We start from the raw sequence: 26,635 nt of genomic DNA on the forward strand, positions 1-26,635 counted from the left end.
AGATGACATGACCCATGGACCAAATGGAGCCCCAAATACCCACCTAATTGCCTTTTGTGTTATCCTATATAAGCTAAGTGTTGGAGAAAACCTAGCTAGGGTTTTTGGTTTCCTTCTTTGGTTGATGAGCAATCATCTTTGTATCTCATCTTCCATAAACCAAAAATTGGTCCAATCAAGAAGTAGACTAGCATCCATACTTCTTGATTGTATTCTCTTCATCTCTAGGAGCATTTGGTGTGGTGAGGTAGAGGACTCTAATCTTGAAGCCTTAAGGTGAAGAAGTCAAAATCAAGAGAAACAAAAGGCCTTTCCAACAAAGGACATTCTTGAGAAATCAAGAAAAGGTCATCAAGGGTAAAGATCTATTCCCTTTTTCCTTTTTTCTATTTGTGTTCAAAGAGACTGGGCTAAGATACTTGGTTTAAAATGAAAACGGTTTAGCTTAACTAGTATAAACAAAATGAATCCGCCATTTTGAATGTTTTTGTTATATAGGTTGGGGCTAAAGTTCATTTCCTAAGCATTAGGTGCATGTTTCCTTTAGAATGAATGTCGGAAAGTTTACATAAAAATCTGGCGGTTTGAGCAAATTCTCAGTGGGCCGAGCCGCATCACGCATCGGGGTTGGGGCTAGAAGAGGACAAGGTCTGATCGCTTTGGTACTAGTCCCATCCAATATGGCGACCGGATGAGGTGGTGGCCGAGGAGAGAGAGAGAGAGAGAGAGAGAGAGAGAGAGAGAGAGAGAGAGAGAGAGAAGAAAATCATATTTTTAACAACCCACTTTGAAATATTTACAGTTGTGCCACTACACTTTCATAGACTGAATTCTCCGTACAACTCCGATTTAAGCCCACTATGTGTCTATGAACTCGTATCAACGTGATCTAAGTTTTGGTGCCATTCAAAAGTGACCAAAATAACCCTATCCTCGAGGGCAAAATTGTAATTTCATAATTAAATAATTTAAATGGACAACAAAAATGGGGTCAAAAGTCAACATGTTAACTTTTAACCGTTGACTTTGACATTTGATTATCAACCATTGACTTCTGTCTCCTCATTTCATTTTTCCTCATTTATACCTCTAATCACATTCTTTGGATGTGCAAATCTGTAGGTTCCCTTTAACAAGGTAATGGGTTGACTCAACTCCTCAGAGATGATATACGAATTAAATTCCACAATTCAATTCTTCCTATTAATAAAGGTTAATTGAAACCATTTAGGGCATCCACAAACCATGGTTGTTGCCTAGCAGCAAGTCACGGTTATTTGAGCTAAATGAGACGTTGCGAAAGAACCTATTCAAATTGGAATGACCGCGCAATTGAATCCTTCTCTTATGCCAATACTCATTATTCACATTATTAGATCATGAAATTTGATTGTCAATATCGCAATGTGAATCATTCCTTTTATATGATTATCTTGGTAAGATTTGAATACTTCTTCTTTCAAGTCTTATCCACTACTCTACGCAGATATTTGACCAATCATATCTTGGGGTATTTGCTCTCCTTTAGTGAGAGTAGAGATTCCTTGTTGTACTTTCATTTGCTTCCATGACTCTATTGAGAATCCTGATAAGCATATTTAAGCTATGCCTAATTCAACATGATCGTATAATGCCCTAAAAAATTAACAACATAGCCACAAAACATCTATGATGCCTCAGGTCTAAAAATTAGTTTGCACCATTACAATTTATGAGTTCCAACTTGACATGTGAGTAAAGACTTCCATGCTTTAACTCGTGTGTTGGATCGCGTTAAGTGTACTTGCTATTCTACAAGCATCTACACACATATCGAAGTGTCTCCACACTTAATGACTTGAGACCTTGTCATTCCCTACATATAGAGATGATACTGTGAAGTCTCCATGTATGCAATCTCATTACATAGCTCTCATATCCACTTGTGTATTTCTTGGACTATGGTTGTTCTACATATTGAAATATAATATATAATGATTTAATGTATAAAACAACCTTTCTTGCCCATTGATAACATAATATGTCTTTTATCAAAGATGTCCTTAACTCTAACTATTACATAATTAGTTGGATTTAAGGGCATATTTGGAACACGTACCCCCAAGGTCAAAATTGTAATTTCAAAATTAAATAATTAAATAAACCCATAAATTGGGTCGGGATGTTACAATCTGACCATAAGTATCCAATTGTAGAAGAAATAGAGCCTTTAGAGATTATGCAAATGAATTTAGAAGAATTGTTACAATTAGCTAAACAAACTATAATTATAAGAGAAGATACCCGATTACATTGGAATAAGAATAAGATATTTGCAAAATTAGACATTATTAATCCAAACTTAACAATTAAAATAGTAGATATGCCTTGTAACTTGTTAGATAAGGAAGAATTTGAACAACATATAAAAGAACTTTTAAACTTAAAAGTAATTAGACCTTCAAAATCTAGGCATAGATCAGCAGCCTTTATAGTTAGAAAACACTCAAAACTTAAGATAGGTAAAGCTAGAATAATGTATAATTATAGGAGATTAAATGAAAATACTTTTGAAGATAGTTATAAACTACCAAACAAAGATGAGCTTATGAATAAAATTCAAGAAAGTAAATATTTTAGTAAATTTGATTGTAATTCAGGATTTTGGCAAATTTGATTAGCAGAAGAATCAATCCAATGGACAGTATTTACTTGTCCATAAGGACATTTTGAATGGCTTGTAATGTCATTTGGATTAAAGAATGCACCCTCGATCTTTCAAAGAAAGATGGATAAAATCTTTAAGAAATATGATAATTTTTGTAGTGTATATGTAGATGATATTGTTAGATATATGCCCTAGAAGCCAATATGAAATAGATAATTCTAAGGAAATAATATATAATAGTAAAGGGGCAAGAACGTTGCTTTAGATACATAACGTACACAAAGCAACAAATCCATGGATTAAGATATAAATGGAAAGTGATCTAAAGAAGTTAGATGCACGTGACCTTTCCATACATATAAATATCATATCCTAAAATGTTTCTGGTCATAGGATCACCAATTGGACAATGGTGACCCCCAAAGACTGTTACACATTATGTCTGCTCAATTGAAAGGATGACTAATCTCAAGTCATTCATGTAGAGACACTAAGACAGATGTGTAGGTGCTCTATAGAAGATGGAGTCCACTGAATGCGATCAACTCTAGAATTCTTGTATGGAAGTCTTACTCACAAGTGTCAAGCAAAGAATTCTAAGTTGTGATAATGCAAATTTATCCTTAGACTTGAGACATCACAATTGTCTTATATATATATATATATATATATATTGCTTCTCTTTGAGAGCACTATACGATCGTATCAAAATAATGTGACTTAAAGGTATTCCTCAAGATACTCAGCGTGTACGCAGAGACAGGTGAATGTACAATAATGAATCTCTGCTCTTAGTAAGAAGAGAGAATGCTCTAAATATATGATTCGTGAATCATTGGCCAAAGTATTGGATGAAAATTCGAACAAGAACGTTTGCAATTTCATCAAATTGAATCATATAATCATGAGATGTCATATTAGGGATTTTGACACAAGTTTACCATATCTCGAGAATATGACATAGAGTATTGAATTAGAGAATGATCGAATTGCATTGTAATCACAAACTGACTAGGTTCTCTAAATGAATTCTTTTTAGCTTGGATAGCCATGACATACGGCTAGGTGTTACTCATGTCTTGTGGAAGCCCTGTAAGGACTAATTATAATTAGCCTTTGGCAATAGGGAGAATTGTATGGAGGGATACAATTTACACTTGATTAAGAGTGAATCATTCATACCCACTACCTCGCTAATTAGAACGTATAAGATCGCACACTGAAAATGAATCGATTGGGAAATTATGAAGAGAATGAATGATTTTGTGACTTGGTCAAAGTTAAAAGTCAGAGGTCAAAGGTCAAATGGTTGACCCGACATTTGACATGGTCAACTAAGGATGACCAGAACCAACACTTGTTAGACAAGCAAGTGATTGAATTAGTCAAGTCACTAGAGTAATTAAATTGATTAGATTAATTTAATTATTCAATTAAAGTTATGAAACTTTAATTAAAGGTGCCATATGACTTGGAAATTCAAAAGAGATTTGACCATATGGACTTAGGCACATATGTGACACATTATAGGATTAATGTGTTGGACCAAGATAGCAAAAGATGACACACAAAAGGGGGTGTGGCTACACTAGGTCTTGGGGGCATTTTTGTCACTCTTGTGACATTTTTGATCCTATAAGTGTGTAGCTATAGAATCCTATCATCCTAGGGTTTTTCAAGTTGGTGAAATTGGAAGAGATAAAACATCAAGCTCTCTCTCCCTAACCCCTTGAATCTATCACATCAAGTGAAGGTGCTAGCACCACTCTTCACTTGTTGTCTACTCATTCTCTTATCCCATTCAATCCTTGGTGAAGAGTTTTGGGGAGGTGCATATCTTTGTATCTATTTGGAGAGTTACAAGGTGGAGAATCAACATCAAAGGGAGAGCCAACAACAAAGGGACCACTCCCTCTACTTGAACACCATTCTTGGTTTCAAGATTCGCTCTAAGGGTATGAACATCTTATTTTTATCTCAAATAGGATTTAGAAAGTCTTTGGTACACACTTTCATAGACTTATAAAGATTGGGATCAAATAAGACTTGCATGAATCCCTAGTTTATTTAATACTTCCGCTCTTACTTTGATTTCATATTAGATATGGCATGCTAGGTGATTTATACTCTCAAAGTTTGGTTGTAGAGTTTTTAGAAATCTCTACAAAACCCCATTCCCACAATATTCCCTTCAGATATACTTGTTCATAATAAAAATAAAAATAAACATAGAAAACACCTAGAATTTATTTTGAAAGAATTTATCGATAAGTAGGAATAAAGTAGAGCTTGAAAAATAAGACATAGAATTTTTAGGTATGTATATTAAGTCAGGAACTATACATTTGCAAGAGCACATAACTAAAAAAGTGTTAGAATTTCATAAAAAAAGATATAGAATTTTTAGGTATGTATATTAAGTCAAGAACTATACATTTACAAGAGCACATAGCTAAAAAAGTGTAAGAATTTCTAGAAAAACTAGAGGATAAAAAGCAATTGCAAGCATTTTTAGTTTTATTAAATTATGCTAGAAGTTTTATACCTGATTTAGGAAGAAAGATTGCATCATTGCATAGTAAAACTAGTAAAACAAATCAAAAATATTTTAATAGTGAAGATATTAAAGTAGTGAATACCTATTTTTATAATGGAATTCCAGTACAAGAAGTTTAGAAATCCTGCTTTAAAATATCGTACTCAAGCATCATTAGCAGATAAACAAAAAGTTCTTTTAGACAACTTTTGGAACCTTAGAACTAATAATGAAAGCATGAGAAGAGGGCATGAAAAACTTATTAAAGCCTTTGAGCAAGAGTTTTTAGCATATAATTATGATTATAAAAGAGCAAAACAACAACTTTCTTTTTTGCAAGAAAAACATGAAGAGCAAAAGAAAGAGTATGACACAATAGTAAGAAATTTTAGAATCATTAATTTAAGATGTCAAAATCTACAAGAAAAAGAGGCTAATAAGCCCAACTTACTTGAGCATAATAGAGAATTTTCCTTGAGTAAAAAACTAAAAATCCATATTTTCTTCAAACTCTAGCTAGAGAAAGGTATAGATTTTTACCAGAAAATGTTAAGAGTCATATGATTAGATTAGAGTATGAGCAAAATACATCTCTTCAGTTATACATTTAAGCTTTTCTTTTTTAATTTAAAAAATAATCCACATCCTGGTATAAAAATTATTACCACAAGCTACTCTCATTATACTATTTACTTAGCTAGTATTAACATGGTTGAATATAGAGAACTGCATTTAGAGCATAGACAAAACACTATCACAATTACTCCAGCATTTTTAGCAGAATATGGTTATTTAGGTCAACTTTATATTGAAAATAGTGATCATTTGGACTCATTTTCCTCAAAATTAAAAGAAGTCGTAAGTTTTTATATCCTTCTATGGAAGAGTGTAAAATTAGATTTCACTAGCATACTCCCAAAGTGATTTAAGGATAGTATTTACCCAAACAGAGCACAACATAGTATTATTATTTCTTATAATGAACTGCTTAGTCCAGCTGTTGAGGCCCAAAAAATCCATGGATTGGGCCCGGCGATTATCAGCCCAATACAATATTCCATAAGGGAAAAGGAAAAAAGGGTCTATCCATGTGAGTTATAATCTACATGCCACGCTAAATAAACAAATTATCATGCTATGATTCGCGACAAAATATGATTAACTCATGCTAAAATTAAAACAATCCTTCCAAGGGCGATAAGGTAAAATATGCCGAGCAACATGCCATGCCGTTATCTCACACCTAACCACGCTACAAGCCTAGGTGGGCCCAAGCCACTCAAAAAGACCCGGGGCTTGCTTGAGTGGGTTGTGGCATGGATGGCGATAAATCAACCTGGGACCCATTGATGGACCGAGAAATGGAAAGTCTCGGGTTGCTTGGGAGCCTCGAGGCTCAAGCCCATTTCTTAGGCCCAAACATGTGGGTAAGTACAAGAGAGAAAAATAGCCCAATACCCAAGCAAAACAACCCAACCAAAATAAAAGCCCAAGCTAAGAAGCCCAATATCTTGTAAAAACCCTTTTTGCTTAGGAAATCACTTTAGCCCATATAAAATCCTAAAATAGCCCACAAAAAACCTCAGCTTTTGGAGAAAACAGAGCACACGTGAGGAAAGGATGGCAGACTCCTTAGGCAAAGTCATTGGAAACCGGTCCCAAGCCGAGAGACATCCAAAGAACCAATGAATACCATCCCGCATGCTTTGTCGAAGCATCCCTTGGACCAGTATGCATCTTCACTACCTTTCTTTTTGTCGAATTTGGTTAAAACGGAGGAAAGGAAAGAAGAAAGACAGCAAACCAAGAGTAGAAGCTCCCACTGCGCAGCCGCGGGAAAGGAGGATGTTGAGCCCCCAAATCCACCTGAATTCATGAAAATAGACAGAGGCAATCTTTGCCAAGAAGGGGAAGTCAGAGAGGGGGAGGAGAAGGGAAGAAAAGCTTAGCCAAAGTAAGTAAAAGCCATTAGGGTTTCTTGAAAAATGGTGATTTCCGGCAGCTATAAATTGAGCCTTCCCCTACCCAACAAAAATAACCCACAACCTGCGAGAGAGCAAGCTTTCTCTCTAACTTGCAAAAACTCAACAAACTCGTTGCACTGTTCATCTTCTTCTCCAATTTGTTTTTCTGGCAGCTGCCAGAAGAACTCTGCCTTTCTTTTTCCTCTTTCTCTAGTCAAAATTCCTCACAAAATACCTCATTCCTTACTTAAACACTTTCATTTCTCATAAACCAAGCCTAATCTCTCTCTTAGTGCTAAACCCATGTTGATTTTGCTCCCCATGCCTCATGCCACTCATGCTGAGCTGAAAGACCATCCGTAGCATGCCAAAACTACCCGCAAGTCACCATTATTCTCGTTGGTGAAGATTATCCAAAATATCTCCTAAGGTTTTGCTGCCCTTTCGAGGTATTTTGGGGCTTAATTTTCGAACCTAAACAAAAGGGGCAATCTCCTCACCGCTTTTTGCAATAAGCCCACCCATTTGTCTTTGGAAGGAAAAAGCCCCTACATAAATTGGCGACTCTGCTGGGGATTAAGCCATTATCTTCATCAATGCCTCCAAGGAAGAAGACCAGAAGCAACAACATGACTTCCCAGGATGGGCCAAGCCATGCTGACTCAGAGTCAAGGCAACATGCCTCTTCCAGAGAAGAAGAACGTGCAAGTGAGGGAACTTTTACCCTCACAGACCTTGTTACAGCCATTCATGCTATGGGTGAGACTCAGAGGGAGATGGCAGAGATGATAAAAGAACTCAAAAATTTGGCTCCAAAGCCAAGTGAAGTGAACGAGAAACACCCACAAAAGGAATCACATGCGGAAAGGAGTCCGAGCAAAAGGACCATCTTTCGTTACTCGGGAGGACGTTGTCGCCATCCGAAAAGGAGCCGAGTGAAGTCGGGAAGATTGGAAGTATCTTCCTCAGCCGCCGTATCCATCAAGCTTGCTCCAGCAGCCATATCCTAAAGGCTACGAAGCACCAACCTTTGTCCTCTTTGATGGAAGGAAGGGGAGCCCGAAGGAGCATGTCAATCGCTTCATTGATGCCTTGGGACCATATGCTGGTGATCATAATCTTCGACTTAGAGAATTTTCAAAGAGTCTCACCGATCGTGCTTACACATGGTATACAACGTTGGCACCAGGCTCTATTCATTCACAGGAAAGCTTGTAGCGGGTTACGTAAGTATTTCGGCGCGAAGAACGAGTCACCACCACTCAACTCAACAACACTCGCCAAAAGCATGGTGAGGATCCGTGGACTTTGTACGTAGGTTCAGGGACCTGGCATTGGATTGCTATGATGAGAAAGATGAGGAGGCGCTTGTTGAAATCTGCATCAGCAATATCGTGGCAGATTATAGAGTGTATTTGGAGAATATTGGCATTAGTCAATTTTCTCACCGGCTCTTTGAAGTCAGTGAGGAAGACGAGCATGTCCATCAAGCCACGGGACAAAGGGCTTGGAGGAATGAGAAGAAGGAAGCGCATCGGACATTAGCAATAGACGACAAGCCATCCAACGACTACAATTCACGTAAACGGAAGGATAGGGAGACGTATCCACCATTACCATGCAAAGATGAAGAGTTTCATGCTATCCTTGACACAATGATTGCTGATGGCGTAATTAAACCTGTTAGACCCTACAAAATTCCTACTCGAGAGGAAAAGAATGATCCTAGGTACTGCCGTTATCATCAATTTGTGGGCCATCCAACCACTGCCTGCCAGAGTCTGAGGAGGATTTTACATGCCAAAATACATGAGGGAGTCCTTGAACTTCCCTCTAGGAAGCAAACGATTGATGAAGACCCCTTGCCAAAACGAAGGGGAAAGGAGGTAGCCGCTGTCATTACATGCTCTGGTGATTTGCTTGATGATGATGAATTGTGCCACCCTTGGAGGAATGACCCAGCCGCTGGAGCAGAAGCTATATAGGAACCTTGCGGAAACATGGAGAAGGCATATTGGTGTAAATATTCGAGGCCTTCAAGTTACAACACACCATGGCCACTCGCTGATGGATGGGGTAACTGGCTCGAGACAGGCGAAATTTTGTTTTGGACATGCAGGAAGAATGCTACTCGGGGCTTTATCGGGTGCGGGAAGCAACTATTGTGACATTTCATAATATCACAGGCTGAAGCAGCGTGATGGAGCGTTATTTAAGCATGAAGCGGGGCCTGACTTCGGGTCCTTCAAAAACCCGAAGTTCAAATCACTCTTTGACCAACAGGCCGGGCCTCAAGCAGAGAGAAGCATTGTAGCTCGATGAATATCTCTGCGGAGTCTAACTCTCACTGCTTTACAGCTCAACCACAAGGGTCATTCTTGGGAAATGACAATGCTATTGTCTTCACGGACGAAGACATGGAAGTTCCATACCCGGACCATAGGAGGCCGCTTTACTTGGAGGGACAAATCAATGATGTGTTTATAAGGAGAGCTTTGGCAGACACGGGTTCCTCTGTCAACATATTACCTCATGCGTACTTCGACGGTGGTATCCCATTGTCCAAAATCGTCCAATCACAAACAAACATCAGTGGTTTCGGGAATAAGCGTGAGGTCACAGTCGGGCATCTACAAGTAAATTTAAAGGTGGGGCCAATTCGGTCACTTACTAAGTTCTATGTTGTGGATGTGGATGTGGCTTACCATGCTTTGCTTGGAAGGCCATGGCTCAACAAGCATAAGCTTGTGGTCTCTACCTATCATCAATGCGTAAAAGGAAGGATTGGGCTGAGGCCGCTACGCATACCTGGAAATCAAGCACCGTTCAACAAGGATGAAGCTCACTACTCCGAGGCGGAATTCTGCTGAATGCCGCAGTGCTGGAAGCAATCCATCCAAGGATTTCGGGACCTACCTTCCTTCGTGGACTGAAATTCGTGATTTAAGCAATGAGGAGCTCATCACCATTGTTGATCGAGAGAGAAAGAGGCACTCGGAAGTCAACAACCACGCCTATGATCATCCCCAATGCTCAAAGGTGACGTGCCCGATGGGCGTCTGTATACCGCTTATGAGCGGGGTTGGGGCTTGACCGTGTTTTACGGAAAGCCCGAGTATGGAGGAAAGTAATGCAAGCAAATGGTGTGGAAGTTCCGACAACAAGGCACCCATGCCTTGTGTTTTCCAAGAACCAATGGCAGAGAACACATGCAAGATGGATGGCGTGATAGCCGAGCAGTGAAACAATTGATTTGAGTGAAGATCCCTCTACCCCGAGGCCTATTTCCATAAGTGTTCATTTAACAAGTGAGGAGAGGGCGGCTTTGGTATCTTTGCTAAAGGAATTTCGAGATGTATTCGCTTGGAGCTATGAGGAAATGCCTGGCTTAAACCCAAGCTTAGTAAGTCATACTTTGAATATTGAGCTTGGTGCAAAACCTATCGTGCAGCCAAGAAGGAATTTTCATCCTGAAGTTGAGAAGCAAATCAAGGTGGAAATTGAAAAGTTGTCAGTTTGCAGCCGGATTCATTAAGCCAATCAAGCATCCAACATGGTTAGCAAATATTGTGCCTGTGAAGAAAAAGACCGGAGTAATTAGAGTGTGCACGGACTATCGAGATCTCAACCGAGCTTGCCCAAAGGATGAATTCCCACTGCCTAACATGGACATCTTGATTGATTCAACCTCGGGTCAAGGATTATTGTCATTCATGGATGGGTTTAGTGGCTACAATCAGATCAAGATGTCACCTAAAGATGCTGAAAAGACAGCCTTTCAAACACCATATGGAAATTTTTATTATCTGATCATGCCATTCGACGCAAAAATCTTGGCGCCACTTACCAAGAAGCCATGACAGGTATTTCACGACATGATGGGAAAGAAGTCGAAGATTATGTGGATGACCTTGTGGTGAAGTCCAAAACAGAAAGCCATCGAAGCTTTGAGGAGTCTTTGGAAAGGTGTCGGTGTCTGGTTTAAAGATGAATCCAAAAAGTGTGCGTTCGGGGTTTCATCCGGTAAATTCTTGGGGTTTCAAGTACACCATCGTGGCATAGACGTGGATCCTGAAAAGACTAAAGCCATAAATTCTCTTGCACCCCTAGAAACCAAAAGAATTGAAAAGCTTTATGGGAAGATTATCGTATATTCGGCGCTTTATCCCAGGTCTTGCTGCTACCATGAGTGCTTTTACTCCATTGCTCAAGAAGGGCAAGCCGTATGAATGGAGTGAGAGGTGCCGAGAAGCTTACAAGAAGGTGCAACAAATAATCACTAAGCTGCCCACTATGAAAGCACCTATTCCGGGGCTTCCTCTAAAGCTTTATTTGGCTGCAACAAACAGCAATCGGGGCTTTGCTTGCTCAAGATGATCATGACGGGGAAGAAAGTCCCATTTATTCGTAAGTAGCAGCTAAGGAGCTGAAGTAAGGTATCAAAGTGAACTCTTGTGCCTTGCTCTTGTCTATCTTTGCCCATAGCTTGCGGCATTACTTCGCTGCTCAAGCTACATCTCATGGTGAAGTCCGACCCGTAAGATATTTCTCTTACAAGGCGGTGTTATCGGGCGCCTTGCGTTAGCTGCTACTGGCTGTCGAGTTTGATATCCTGCACCACCCCAAAAAGCCATCAAAGGCGGTGTGATTGACATGTTGGCTCTATTTCCAGTCGAAGAATCTACAATCTCTAAAGTTAAGGGGAGAGTAGAAAATGGTTCTTTAGTCACAAAGGCGGAATCATGGACCCTCTACTTGATGGGTCTTCTACGTCGAAGAGCGGGGAGGCGGTGTAGTGTCAATCGAGGGCAAGCCACGGCCCTCTCATTCAAGCTAAATTTCCATGCACAAATAATCACGGAGTATGAAGCTTTTATTGCATGTCTCAGACAAAGAAATGGGCGTCAAAAGAATTAAAATTATTGGGGATTCAAACTTGGTGCTGAGTCAATTACAAGGAAATTTCACTGTGAAGGAACCAGCATTGGCACCATATCGTCACAATTCTTTGAAAAGCATTCGTTCTTTCAAGCAGGTTGTGTTGGAACATATCCGAAGTCACTAATAGACATCTTGATGCATTGGCCACTTTGGGGTCGAGGCTCTCATTTATTGAAGAATAGCCCAATATTGCGGTAATCAAGAGGGACACGCCGATTGTTGAAGCAATGGCTCAAGAAGGCGGTGGAAGAGGATAGTGGAGAAGGTGGTGAAAGAAAAAAAAAGCAAGGAAGCATCAAATTGAAAGTGTCACGATCATCTTTGGGAAGCTGTCTGAGCGCGCCAGGAGTATTTTGACCCGTTGCATAGGGACAGGCCTTGAGAAAAGCTTCAAAGTACATGAGTTACTTGCAATTTGGAGCCAATAATCAGCTTGTATGGCGCTCTGCGGCTAAAGGTTGTCTTGGCGAAATGAGAAACAAGCGGTGAAATACAAACCAATTATCCCAAGTGTGCAAGGATACCCTCCACCGAAGAATCATTCACCGTCTCATTTGCGGAGGATTGGAGGGCTCCATAGTTGGCATCCTTCATCAACGAAGCCTTGCCGACCGATCCCAAGCATGCACGCAAGCTCAAAAGGACAATGAAAAGATACTTCATAGATGGGTCAACTCTTTACGTTAAGGGGTTCAATGGTGAGCCATTAAAATGCTTGGGAAAATCAGAGGCACAGCAAGCCATGCAAGAGATTCATGCTGGAGAATGTGGTGAGCACCAAGGAATGAAGAGGCTTTAGCAGATCTCTGAGTGTTGGGTATTATTGGCCTACAATGAAGAATGATGCATACAACTTTGTGAAGAAATGCCACATATGCCAAGTTCATGCCAACGTAAGCCATAAGCCTCTCACGCTACTGCAGGACATCGCACTTCTTGGCCCTTTCATGCTTGGGCCGGCGGTCGGGACTATCCATCCACCGTCCGACGGCTACATATGGATCCTCACAGCCACCGAATATTTCACAAAGTGGGTTGAGGCAGTTCCTCTTCGGAAGGCCACGGGGGCTGCCGTTGCAAAATTTCATCCGTGAATATATAAATGCAGATTTGGAATCCGTATAAGATTATCTTGACAATGGCACCCCATTTGTCAATAAGCAAATGTAAGCTCGGCCTTAGTGGTATAGTGTCAAACATCGTCGCTCCACACTTATTATCCACAAGGAAATGGTCAAGCGGAAGCCACGAACAAAACTTTATTAAGGATCCTAAGCAAAATGGTTTATGAATATGAGGGAGGTTGGAGTGTTCACCTGCCGGACGCTTTATGGGCCTACCGCACCTCTTCAAGAAGTGCCACAGGTTTCTCACCCTATTCGCTTGTGTATGGGTCCGATGCCATTTCACCGGTAGAGATTACCATCCCCACTGCCAGAACAGCAGCCGTTAACGACCTTGAATGGGATACAAAGTCGTGCTCGAAATGGCGCCTGCTGGACCTTGAAGCTTTGGATGAAAAAAGAGCGGAAGCCGAAAAGAGGACAGCGTTGTACCACAGGACTGTAGCTCAAGCCTATAACAGGACAGTCAAGCCTCGCGCCTTCAAGCAAGGAGACCTCGTGCTAAAAGTTGTGGAGCATGTGAGAAGACAGGTGTCGGGACCTTCCAAGTTTGCACCACAATGGGAAGGCCCGTTTGCAGTCAAAGAAGTTCACAGTAGCGGCTATTATCGCTTGGTCTCATCAAAGAGCACTTGTTGTGGACCGTCAATGGGAAGTGGCTCAAGCTCTATTACCGCTAAGTTAACTTTATGCCTAGTACTTTTGTATTTTCTCTATGTCAAAAAAATAGACTCCTTCTATCTTATTTTCACGTTTTGAAAAAAGACACTTTTGTATGATGCACCATTATGGTAGCAAGGGCTTTTGCAATGAGAATGAAGGAATATTTTGAAAAAAAAATATATTGTGTCTCCAAAACTTTACTATTATTAACCCTTTATCAAATTTTCTATATCTATATAAACATGCTACTTAGTAGTAAAACATGCCGGGCCAAGTCACTTAGATGGGGTCCCCAAGCATCACGCTTAAGCAAGCAAAAAAATATAGCATAAGGCATGTTGCAAAGAGACATGCAATTTTGAGATGCTGGAACAACACGATACAACACCTGGAAGCTTTATAGAGCCCAAGCAGAAATCATGCACGTATTGGCTCGACCCTTTGCAAAGGTGGGAAGCTATTTTGTCAAGCTTAGAATCTAGATAAGCCATGCAAGAGAAACTTTGAAGATTTTGCATCCATTAAAAAATTTACGACAACATATACAATTTTCAATGATATCCAACCTATCAGAAAATTTCAAGCAGTCCATAAAGACAACTCTGGCCAACAAAGCAGTACATATATATATATACACAGGAAATGTGCAACATGCCTCGAGCATTCGGAAATTCATGCAAGCTTAAGTAGTTTAATATCAAAATTACAAAGGCATAACGACGTAGTCGTTAGAGTCTCGAAAAAAAAAACAACAAACAAAGCAAAATAAGACTGCATATGCTGAAGGTCCACGCGCCCTTAAGTCACAAAGAAGGCAGGATCATGTGCCAAGCTAAATAGTCACCAAGCCAAGGATGGGCAATGCATGAGAAAAAAAAATGTGTGTCAAAAAATAGTCTTTGGTGGAATATGTAGCGTATAAAAAATAAAAAAATAAAAATGATGGATAATTTGTAGTGCACATAAGCTATGGGGAATGCAGAAAGAACAAAAGCCCAGGAGATAATCGGCCTTTGCCTCAGTCACCTTTCAGCGTTATCAATAGAAATACCCTTAGCAAGAAGGGCATGCATCTCCGTGCGATTCTCCAACTCCTTGTTTAATATTCAAAGCGTCCGCAGCAGCCCTCACTTCATCAGAGTCATGCGATAATTGTATACCCCGAATGGCCCGTGCTCCAAAGACCGCGCGTGCTAAGTTCTTCATAAGTTTGAGAAGAAATTCCGCGAAGAAGCCAATTCTGCCTCACATATCGCGTCTCGCCAGCAGAGTAGTTTGTGATCTGTAATGTCAAGGAGTTGCATGGTGTCCATCCCGTGAAGTACTAAGCCGAGGGCTCGAAGGGCAGTGCACCTTGAGAAAGAGGAGGTGACATCTGTAGCTTCCATCAAACTTCCGTAGTTGTCCATAAACCTTTTCAAAGCTTCAACCGTCTCTGGGTACACGAGGGCACCTTGAAACGCCACATAACCATCGAATCTGTGGCAAAGCGGAAGAAGTTCATCAATGGATCTAAGAATGGTGACACCACCATCAAAAAAGGCTTTGAATGCCGTGTAGGAGTTTTCCCAATCTCGCCAAGACATGCCTTTCTCGAATGAATGCCCTTTTGAGGAACCTGCGATAAAGCATCACCATTCTTATGGCTATTGTCAATAATCTCGGCAAATGGAGGTGCTGCTGGAAGAAGTGGGGCGGTGCCGGAAGCTATGTCAGGTGTGCTCGAGATCGGAAAAGTAAGGGGATGTACTGCTGGAAGAAGTGGAGCGGTGCCGGAAGCTATGTCGGGTGCGCTCGGAATTGGAGAAATAGGAGGAGGAACTGTTGGAAGTGGTGGAGAGGCGTCAGCAGCCATGTTAGGAGTACATGGGTTAGGAGAAGGAGGAGATTGCACTGCCGGAAGGCTCAGAACAACTTCAGCGACAGTAGTGGGAAGGGCAAAATCAGCCTCCGATGAAGCACCTATCGTGCCTTTAATGGTGGGCGACCTGCGGGAAGAGGCAAAGTATGAACTATAGGACTGCAGGCGTTATGCAATGTTAATATTCCAGTAGAACAAACAAGAGGGTGATACCCGTTCAGTAATCGACCTTTGTCCATGATTGCTAGCCAAGCGAGGTCGTATCTGAGCCATCGAGCTCCTCCAAGCTAGTGCCGAAGGCTGGATATGTGTCTTCGTCGTGACTATCGTATTGGCCTTCATCAAGGTCCTCATCCATGCCACTTGTATCGCGAGCGCTCTCTTGCTCATGAATGTTAATTTCAGTCCCCGCAGCACCACTGTCATCGCTATCATCATCACTACTATCATCAACCGTCACCACTACCTTGGGTCCCGGGTCTTCACCTTTATTCTTATGGGTATTAGCAAATCGCGTTTCAAGAATCGCATGTGGCCGGCCCAGGAGTCGAAACCCCTTACCCTTGCCTTTGCTTTGAAGTACACGTAAAATAAGATAAAGTATACTTATATGCGTGTGGCGAGGAAACAAAGAAACAAAAGCAGCCAATACTTACTGCGAGAGATGAAGCTCTTGGTGCTGCTACTTCGCTTCTGCGGAAGCTATAAGCTGCTGCGACAAAGGCTCTAACAAGCGACTTTTCTTGAGCTAGGAGACCACTTGCGCTACCTTAGGGATGAACCACCGGCCCTTTTATAGCTTACTGCCTTTTCGGCTGCGGCTTTCCTCTACTTCCGTTTCCCATATACGGCCACTTTTCCAGTCTTTGTGAGACCGACTTTTCTAACTTCGCTTTAGCCGAAAAGTCACCAACAATCTCTCTACTTTTGGAAGTAAAAGGCAGATTTCGCTTCTCGCTCAGGGAAATGGCCTTCTCTTCCGACACTAAGCGGGCATGATGAATGATGGTAGGAATCAATCTATCACAATTGGCAGCATGGAATCGGCTAAATGAGGCAAAGCAGCGGTTCCAATAATTTTGGTAGGCCTTGAGAGACTACCAGCAGCTGCTGGTGGCGAGCAGACAAGAGAGTCTGCCGTCTCGGCACACTCTTGATCCAAACCACCCTGCAAGGTCGAATCTCCATGGTTGAAATTTGGAAGGCGCGCCTTAGTCGAACCCAGGCATCGTCGGCCGGTGGGAATAATGCGAAACCTCAGGTGATCGTCACCAAATGTGGGCAAGGAAGACATGCACGGTAGCTTAGTAATGCCTCCCTACGCGGTGGGCAACTTTGAAATCTTGGCGTGGCTGGGGCCTCGACCAAGACAGCGAGAATACATAAAAGGTGTATGGCTGAATCCCTCAGATAAAACCGCATGTAGGCGGAAGATGAATTTCTCAACATCGTCCGGCGGCTCTAAAAATTTTGGCCCTTTGCATGCGGCGGAACCATCTGATCCGAAGACTACCCGCGGTGGGAATTCTCGTCCTAAGCAACAGTGACTCAACCTTTGAATAAGGAAGTGGAGATACCTCTATTCCTTTGAAGCGTTCCCATAAAAAGATTTGTAGGAAACTGGAGTTTGCAAAAGTCTCCAAACCATGGTTCCAGCCTTCTCAAAGAAGTGAATCTGGTCAAGCAAGCGATATAAGTGCCCTAAGAACATGGGGGCTAAAGGGATCATGCTACCCTGTGCTATTGCCAAAGCCAACGGAAACACTCTCCCAGCAAGCAGTCTTGGGAAAAATCACAAAGAGAATCTCCGAGCCACAATGACGAGCAGCGGCAAAGGCGTACGGGTCATCGATCCTTGTTCAGAAAAGATCAATTCTTGATCTTAGAAGTACTAGGAGAAGTGGGCACCCTTAGTAAAGTCTCAAGCTTTAGCCTATCTTCCAGGGTTAGTGCAATGCGGAAAGGATCTTGACTGCCACAAAGTGGGAGCCGGAAAATGTTGGCTACATCCTCAAGCGTGGGAGTAAACTCTCCCCACGAACAAATAAAAGTATGTGTCTCGGTACTCCACCGTCTAACCAAGTGTCGAAGCGTCTTGACTTCAATATGGATGTCGCAAGCCTTAGAAGCAAAGATGGCTTCCAACACACCTGCCCGGCTTAGGATATCACGAGTAGACGGGTTCTTCAGTTCACGGTCAACCCACTCCGACCAACCCTTGCTGGTGCTGCAGGGATATTGAAAGAACAAAGGAACTGCTGGAAACAGACCCCTTTCTATGCAGCACCTTGATATAGATGCGGGGTCAATCACTGGGGTAGATTCTGGCGCTGGTTCTTCATCAATGATTATATCCTCGTCGGCACCCTTAAGCAGAGGAGGTGGCCTCCCTCTCTTCAACCTGTCATCCATGGAATAAAGATGGTCCCTTATGATAAATGGTGGACTGCTGGATGCCATAATAGGTACCTGCGTATAGAAAAGCGGGAAGAAGCAAGATGGAATTAGCACACATAAGATATGTATCGAGCACGACTAGTTACGGTCGTCCGAGCAAACATGCAATTTTCAAAAAAAATCCAAGCTTATGGCAAACAAAAATTTTGCTCTGTGGCAGGATAAGCAAGTCTCTTCTCCAAATGAAAAGTAAATAAATATTCAACTAGGCAGCACAAAACATCCACTCTGTCAAAAAATTGTTCTCCACAAGCGACACACGCAAAAAGAAAAATCCACGATTGACCAGACATGCGTCCTCAACGAAAAAAAGCCTAGGCCAAGCATCAGTCTACACCTATTCTAGAATACCCAGAGTTGGCAGAATTATTTACCGAAAGCTAAGTTAGAAAACTGAAAGGTTTGAAGGTTTCAACAAAGCGTCAAGGGTTCGGCACCTATGCCCAAGATGTGTATACGCAAAAAAAAACAAAGGAAACACATCATGCCAAATTAACCTTTTACACAAAGGAAGACCGTGCAAAAAAAGATGAAGAAAGGTGGAGAAACCGACCAGAAAAAAGGAGTTATTACCTTTCGTGGCTAAAGCAAAATCAGCGAAAGGAAGAAACCTAGACAATGGCGCGGGCCCTTCCTTGCTAGCACCCACTCCGTGAGCACTATTGTTGCAGCGGAAACAAGATGGGTAAAAAGGGGGGTTTTGGTATTTGGCTGCAAAGCGAAGCAACATCCATGGGTATGAGACCAGAATTCTCCAATCAATCTAAGGGAAAAACTAGAGAAGAGGTACCTTGTTAAATCTTCCCAGGGATGGCGTTGAATGCACCAAAAAGAGGAGAAAAATCGGGGATTGAAGGCAAAATTCGCACAAAAGGACCTTTCGGCGGCGACAGCGGGCTCCTTTGGAGCGAAGGCGGGATGGCGGGGTTGAGTCGCTGGGTTTCGTCTTGGCGGCTGAAAAGAGCGATTTTAGTACGACTTTTTCTCTCGCTGATGCGGAGTTAGTAGAGCAGGAGAATGAAGGAAGGCGAAAAGAGTTTGATCACGATCGTGAAAGGGAGAAGGAAATTTTAGAGATTGATGTACAGTGCAAGAAGAGAAAAGGGAAAATAATAAAATAAGAAGAGATTGGCGTTGGAAAGCGCAAATAACCAGGACCAATCGAGACACGCCGTCATTTACTTGGGAAGAAGAAGAGTTCTCATAAATACAAATATGATTTTTTGGGTTGGGTTTAATTACTCGGCCCATTCCAGCATCTGTTCATGGCCCTTATAATTAAGGGGGCTAATGTTGAGGCCCAAAAAATCTATGGATTGGGCGAGCGATTATCATTAATACAATATTCCATAAGGGAAAAGGAAAAAAGGGTCTATCCATGCGAGTTATAATCTACATGCCACGCTAAATATCTGCAAGTCACCATTATTCTCGTTGGTGAAGATTATCCAAAATATCTCCTAAGGTTTTCTTTGCCCTTTAAAGTATTTTGGGGCTTAATACTGAACACCTAAAAAGGGATCTCCTTAGTCTGCCTTTGCAATAAGCGAGCCCATTTGCTGCTAGAAGGAAAAAGCCCCTACACCAGCAATATCAGCAAAGACACGGATCCCTACTAAACAAGATATTCAAAAATACAGAGGAGCAATAATAGCTGAGCAACAATTGTTCAATGATAATCGTCTGAACCTCCTTCACCAATCCAACCTTATGAAGATCTATTCAGAGGCTATATCCAGGAGACCAGATGACACATATGAATTTAGGATAAGCACAACAAGAGCAAAGTTTTTATGAAATCTATAGCGGATAATAGAACAAATCAAGCGAGAGACAGCGACAACTCATACTAGAATAGCTTTGGAAAGAAGAGCTACACAATATAGACAACATGATGGAAGCATAACTCCATGAGGAGACCTCATCCTTTCATGTGAAGGATCATCCCAGCAGATGAAGAATAATTTCCAAACCCTTTGGCTCCATACGGCATCATCTGAAGAGAAGAAACTTTTTGGTTCCATCAATTGTAAAGCGAAAAGATTAAGCAGACTCGAAAATAAATAAGGGCATTATTGTCCAAGTACAAAATAATTTTGGCTTCTTTTAAAATACTTATCTTGCTTTTGACCTTTTTCAAAATGTCCCCTTTTTTTATATATAACATTTCTTTTTGTTGCAAAAGAAGCTACAAAATGATACAAATTCTATAAGAAGTTTGTCTTTTTTATAAGCATAGTGTTATTATATGACGTGAAAACAATTTACGCCATAACTCCAATTGAACGGTAACTTAACTCAATTTCATTGTATTTATGTTTTAATGGTGGTTTGTGCATTGAATCAGTTTTTTAATTAGCAATTTCTTTTAATTGTTGATGAGTTTGTTTTAGTTCGACTTTTTTTAACGTGTTAATTTTATTGTATTTTTGGACTTGATGATTTGGGTATCTAATTGTGTTCTTAGTTGTAATGTTGAAAGTTATCAAATCAAGTTTTTATTTGATAAAAGAAGCGTAAAAACAATTCCACTTTCATATTTCGTCTACAAGAGGTAAAACATTTGGGTGAAATATTGGGTCGGAGGTCCACACACATTGACAAGAATTCACAACGTCTAGTTGACATACCAAAATTCTTCCCTGGGCTTAGAGGATGACGTGGCAAAATCAGGCCAGGATTTTGAAGCTCCAGCCCACTGGGAGGGCCCACTTACTTTACTTTTGATGAGGAGGTACCTTAGCATTTGTGCAAGCAGATAAGACCTCAAAACTCCAAAGATCCAATAATACGAATTTAAGAATAAATAAATAAACTGGTATTGAACAAGTTCTCTCTACAACTACAATACACTAACATACTCTGTATCTCTCTCGGTCTCTCTTTTCTCTCCTGCTAATCGGTGAGTCAGCTAATACTCTCTCTCTCTCTCTCTCTCTCTCACTGGGTTTTGTTTTTCCTCCTCTTTAGGGTTTCTTCAATTTCGCGGAAAATATTTTTAGTTCCAGAAACTGAATGGAAAAAGGCAAGAAAATAGTAAGAAAGTAAAACCCATGTAGCCAAACGTGTTTCTTGCTGAACAAGGAGCTGGAAGACGGCGACTTTACCTCATTTTTCTTAATTTTAATTTGGAACTCTGCGTCTTTCGTGGTCTTTCTTTAATTTAGCATTTATCTTTCGTTTTAATAGTTTCCTTCGTATATTTGAATGGGTTATTATATTCTCTGCTAATCATTTGGGGTTATTAATCACTGTACCAACACCACATCTCTGTTTGTAACTCTGAATTCAACCGAAATTTCCATTAAGTACACATGTTGTATATCTGCTGTCAATTCAGGTTGCTTTAATTTTCTTAAGTTGTATCCAGTTTGTTAACTCATGGGTTTTCTCTTTGGAAGACCTTTGAAATCTCTGCTTGCGGTGTTTTGCAGTTAAATGCTTTAAAGTGGAGACTGATAGTTCCAGCTCCATTTGTTTCTTAAAGGGTACGTGCCAGTTATTTAAATTTTGACATTATGGCATCTTCTCATGGTAATTCCCACTCTGAAGCAGCAAAAATGGAACAAATAATCACTGAATTCTATGCCAAAAGTCTCCACATCGTCCTTGAATCTAGGACTCCATACATGTCCTCACGTAATTATAGTGGTGAACAAGCCCTATCGTCGCCATCATCATCCTCATCATCCTCATCAAGTGTGAGGCCGAGGGATAAGTGGTTTAATTTAGCTCTAAGGGAATGTCCTGCTGCACTGGAGAATCTTGATCTCTGGCGCCAGAGCCATCTTGAACCTATGGTGGTTGATGTGATTTTGGTCCAGAGACCACTTGATTGTGAGCCCGTGAAGTGTTCACCTCAAAGGGATCTTGTTAGGAACTTGTCATTGAAAGAGCGGTATCCATACTGTTGGAATTATGAGCAGGAGGAATATGGGTGTGAGGCAAAGAGTGAAAAGATTATAGAGAGATGGGTAGTGCAGTATGACAGTCGGAAGATTAGAGATACAAATTCAGGGAGCAGGAGGTCGAGCAGTAATACTTTACATTCATTGTATAAGAAGTCGATGTTACTTTTGAGGTCTTTGTATGTCACTGTTAGGCTTTTACCTGCTTACAAAGTTTATCGCAACCTCAATTCGTCTGGCCAAATTCGGTCATTTGCTCTTACTCACCGAGTAGCCTCTTTTGCTGAGCCCTTCACTTGTAGAGAAGAGGCAGCAATGCAGCGGTTTGGGTTCACCCCTGTGGATACAGCTTGTGGTAGGCTTTGCCTTTCAGTGTTGTATTGTTCATCACTTTCAGATGTAAGCTCTGAATCATCAACTTCTATGTCTCCACAACTTATTCCGGACTATGTTGGCAGCCCATTGACAGACCCACTTAAAAGGTTCCCATCACTTCCTGTGACAGGATCAGTAGCACATGCCTTTCCACCATCTTCCTCATTCTCAAGGCGACATAGTTGGAGTTTTGACCATTATAGAGCTTCACCACCTTCAGTTTCCTTCTCACCTTCACCTACATATTCAGAACCACATGCTTTAATTTCTAACCAAAGTTCTCGTTTTCCACCTACAATCATGCCACCTTATCCACCTGAAACATCTCTTGTTTATAAGAAGGATACAAGCTTTGATGAGTATTTACCTGCCTTTTCACCCTCACCATCGTCTGCCTCTCCATCATTGCCAATCTTTATTTCCTGGAGTCATCATTCAAAGCCTCTTTTACAATCTGAGGCGCACCATTCAGTGAGCAGATGGCTAAACTTGCTAATTCCCTGCATTCCATAACAAGCTAAATATGCCTCTTAAGGTTTTGGATCTGGCAGTTCTAAGACTGAAAAACAACTAGGGTTTTATGGAGGCTGGTACAGCGGTTGAGAAGGTATTGTATTTGCTCATTATGGTGAAATTTTCATTTGAATTTTTATTTTCTTTATTTAAGGTTTTTTTCTTTTTCCAATTTTGAACTGTAGTTTTCCTCCCTCGGGAAAGATGATGCTAGACAATATTCTGAGGTTAAAATATCATCCAGCAGCTCCAGTAGGTCTTTCCCTGATGATTTGGATGATTCTGACTTTCCTTGCCCGTTTGATGTGGATGATGAGGATGTGACAGATCCAGGTAGCAGGTAAGATGCAAAGTTCATCAAATGAATCCAGTATATGTAAATTACTTTAGTTTCTGCAAGTATTTTGCATAAGCTGTTCTACTTGCTTTCTCCTACTTGTTAGTATCTCTGTGCAGTTATTGTATTTTTTTTTGTTTTTAGAAATAATTTGTAAGTGAAGCAAAGGGTTGGTGGTTATGTGAAATATACTCCAAAATTGTAAGGGAGCAAGGAAGGGTAGGGTAGTTGCGCTGTCAATATGTTTCGTACAGGCAAAGTAATGTGAGATTGATTAGTCAAAAATAACAAGGGAACATTCTACAAGATGTATTATTTCTTTTCTTTTGGTTAGTTGGTTTTAAACTTAACAGATGAGTAACTCACAGTTGACACACAGCATCTAATGTGCTCCACCATGCTTATTAGATGCCGGGGCACCCATGTTAGTAGATGTCCATGAGGTGATTTGGGGCATATGAGCAATAAATACAATATGCTTTCTCAATGCAGGAGGGATCTACCTTAATTGTTGTGCATTACACTCCTTTTCACCCAGAGGGCTTGATATTGCCGTTTGCAGTAGAAATGTGTGCTATGGAGTACAAAACATGATTTGTTGTTAGCTATTTGTTAACTGAACTTATAAGATTTAGCCATAGGACTTGATTCTGTTTTGCAAATTCAATTTTCTGAAAACGGCATCCTATGTTGAGCCTGGAGTTAGAAACACTGAATACTAAAATCTGCTTTCCATAAATTATATGTGGATTAACTGATTTCTGTTACACTATTATGTAAGATATTTGCTCCAAATGGGTGAGATAGAAAACATTTGAAACCACCTAATAGCATGACCTTCCCTACATCTTCCGAAATATTTCCATGCCCTCCGATGATTTGAGATGAGCACCACAAAACCGCCGCTTCTGAAAATTAAATGATCGTTTACGCTAGAAATGACTTAGGAATAGCCAAAATAGGTGACCTGTTGGCGATTGGTTGCATAATGGGCATCTTTTTTTATTTTATTTTTTCTGCGAAGGTAAAAAATATATGGAGGGTATTTTTTAGTTCAAACTTCAAATTTTAGGGATGGGATAAGGTTGAAGACCTGAAGTTGTACTCATACAACACTCATTAAGAAGACAGACTGATTCTGTAGATATGTGGTATTATATATACAACCAATGGTAAATGATAGTATTGGAAACTCAGAATTAGTTTCTTGTAACTGCATGGTAGGTGCCGTTTAGTTTTTCTGCTTAGGAATTTTGATTGTTGAATTTTAATATCATTAATATCATTAAAAGTAAACTCTCGCTATGTAAAAATATTAATTACATCCTAAACCAATTCACTCCGATCCATATACCACACTTTATCTGTGCATGTATATTAAACCAAATGAAAAAGAAAAACAACTTAAACTCTCTCTCTCTCTGTCCATGTACATATATTTGTGAGATATTCCTAACTAACTGATGCAAATGTCGGAAATAATGTTGGTTTTGTTCGGGAAGGATGTGATCTATGTAGGATTTTCCTTCCCTTTATCAGTAGAAAGCTTTGTCCATAAATTCAAGTGTTATTCTTTTTGCATGGAACTACAAGGAGTCATCTTTTGTATACTCCTCAATTCATAAGAGTACGTAAATATTAGTCACGGAGCTATAAGTAGTCAATCTCAAGCTTCAAAATCATCATGCACATTAAACCATTTGTACGGTTATTTTTGCTGAAATAAGGTTTCTTTAGGTTATGTGTGAGCCGCTATGTTCTCTGCGTCTGGTGTCTTTGTGATCATAGAATTAATGTAGGGCATTCTTTTTGATTCTCTTGTTTTGCTAATGAAATCCATTTGCTGCTTTAAAAATCTATTAATTTGTTTTGCTAATGTGATGCGACCTTATCTTTGTGCTGCATCTCAGGCCTGAATCTTTTGACAAAAATGTACCTCTGCGTGAGCCACATGTGCCTGGAGGGTTGTTTCCAATGAAAAAATCCCAAGATGCTGCTGTTGGTGCCCTTGTACAAATGTTTAGAAAAGCTCCACCTCTCCGCCAGGATAACTCAAATTCAGTAAAATTTTCACAGGCCCGCAGGCCCGAAATCTGGAGCAACAGTAGCCAAGAGCCTCATCAGCCTTCTAAGGGACAGGCATCAATTCAGTGTGATGATTCTTCAAGCGTCATTTCCTCGGGGCGCATTACATCAAAAACTACCACTGTTGCATTAGAAGAACTCCAAAGTTACAGGGGAGATGAAAAATTTGTTACTAGGGCAAGGTAGTAAGTCTCACATGTAGTCCAAAAATGCTTCTGCTGTCTTTCTGGATATGTACAGGATTTTGGTTTTCGAGCAATCATGGTTTCATGTGATATGGCTGAAAGAATTAACTTTTTGGCTTCCACTTTCATTTTGTACATATATTTGAGAAAATTTGATAATATAAGTTACAAAGATAATGTATATAATCCATTGCAGGTTTTCCTCACTAACTTCTATGTTGCCTTTTATCGGAGTCGTGTAATAATTCTGAACTTTGGCTTAGCTGCAAAGTGGTAATTTTCTTCTGTTTTGATATGCTTACTTTTTTCGCAGGATAAGGCTATACTTTTCTTTTTAATCAATGATAGAGGGATTTGATAAATATTTCATTCAACATTGGAAAGAAAATTTTATTACATATAGTTGGTGATATACTTGCTTATTCGTTGATAAGTATTTGTATAGGTATCACGTAACAGAAGGTTTTTTAATTTGTGTCAATCTTAGCAGCAGGTTTGCAGTTCACCGAGCATGGATTCCCAACCCCTGATATTATCTATATTAATTATAAGATAAATCCTATAATTAAGATATTATCCCTATTAATTAATTGGCCAAATAATTGGTTCAATTAATTAATTTAAGGAATAATATTTTTTTCCACGTGGCGTGTTGTGATTGGAGACGAAAATATTTGCTCCCACAACTATCGTGAGAGAGAATAGTGAGCTAGAGAGCTATATATTGGAAATTGGTGCAAAATAAATAATATTATATTTTTGAAATTAATAGGTAATATTAGGCTTACTATATTTATATACTACATTATATACCACCTCTATAATAGAGATTTTTCTTCTAAAATAAACCTGTCATGAGCCTTGCCTTATAGTGGTTTCCATCCGGCTTGGCTTAAGCAACAAAAGTGCTGCTGAGAATCAAAACAAACCAATAGCGTCGTGCATGTTCTCTGTTGCAAACCATATCATGCTCGCCATTGGGTCTCCTTCCCACCCCTGTGGTGGTGAATTCCTCCCGTCCCTCTATGGCACCCAGGGT

At 40.4% G+C, this 26,635-nt stretch overlaps 2 protein-coding genes across 2 annotated transcripts; both read left to right on the forward strand.

Annotated features, from left to right (window-relative positions):
* Positions 1 to 9,465: 9,465 nt before the first annotated feature.
* Positions 9,466 to 10,017, forward strand: LOC148920787 (uncharacterized). The gene has a single exon (XM_089047023.1). It carries the CDS (start codon positions 9,466 to 9,468, stop codon positions 10,015 to 10,017), a length of 552 nt encoding a protein of 183 aa, XP_088903149.1.
* A 10,964-nt stretch (positions 10,018 to 20,981) lies between these two features.
* LOC103331992 (autophagy-related protein 13b) lies at positions 20,982 to 25,806 on the forward strand. Its single transcript, XM_008234694.2, is given in 7 exon segments — positions 20,982 to 21,095; positions 21,628 to 22,933; positions 22,936 to 22,971; positions 22,974 to 23,083; positions 23,175 to 23,329; positions 25,237 to 25,564; positions 25,566 to 25,806. Coding segments are annotated over 6 exon segments (1,899 nt in total). The 5' UTR covers positions 20,982 to 21,095; positions 21,628 to 21,711; the 3' UTR covers positions 25,614 to 25,806.
* The last annotated feature ends 829 nt before the right edge of the window (positions 25,807 to 26,635 follow it).

The sequence above is a fragment of the Prunus mume genome, linkage group LG1 (genome assembly GCF_029339155.1).
Source record: "Prunus mume cultivar Tortuosa linkage group LG1, ASM2933915v1, whole genome shotgun sequence".
Taxonomy (NCBI): Eukaryota; Viridiplantae; Streptophyta; class Magnoliopsida; order Rosales; family Rosaceae; genus Prunus; species Prunus mume.

Excerpts from the sequence above, each read along its gene's own strand:
- LOC148920787 (XM_089047023.1), top strand. The coding sequence starts at position 9,466 with ATGAATATCTCTGCGGAGTCTAACTCTCACTGCTTTACAGCTCAACCA.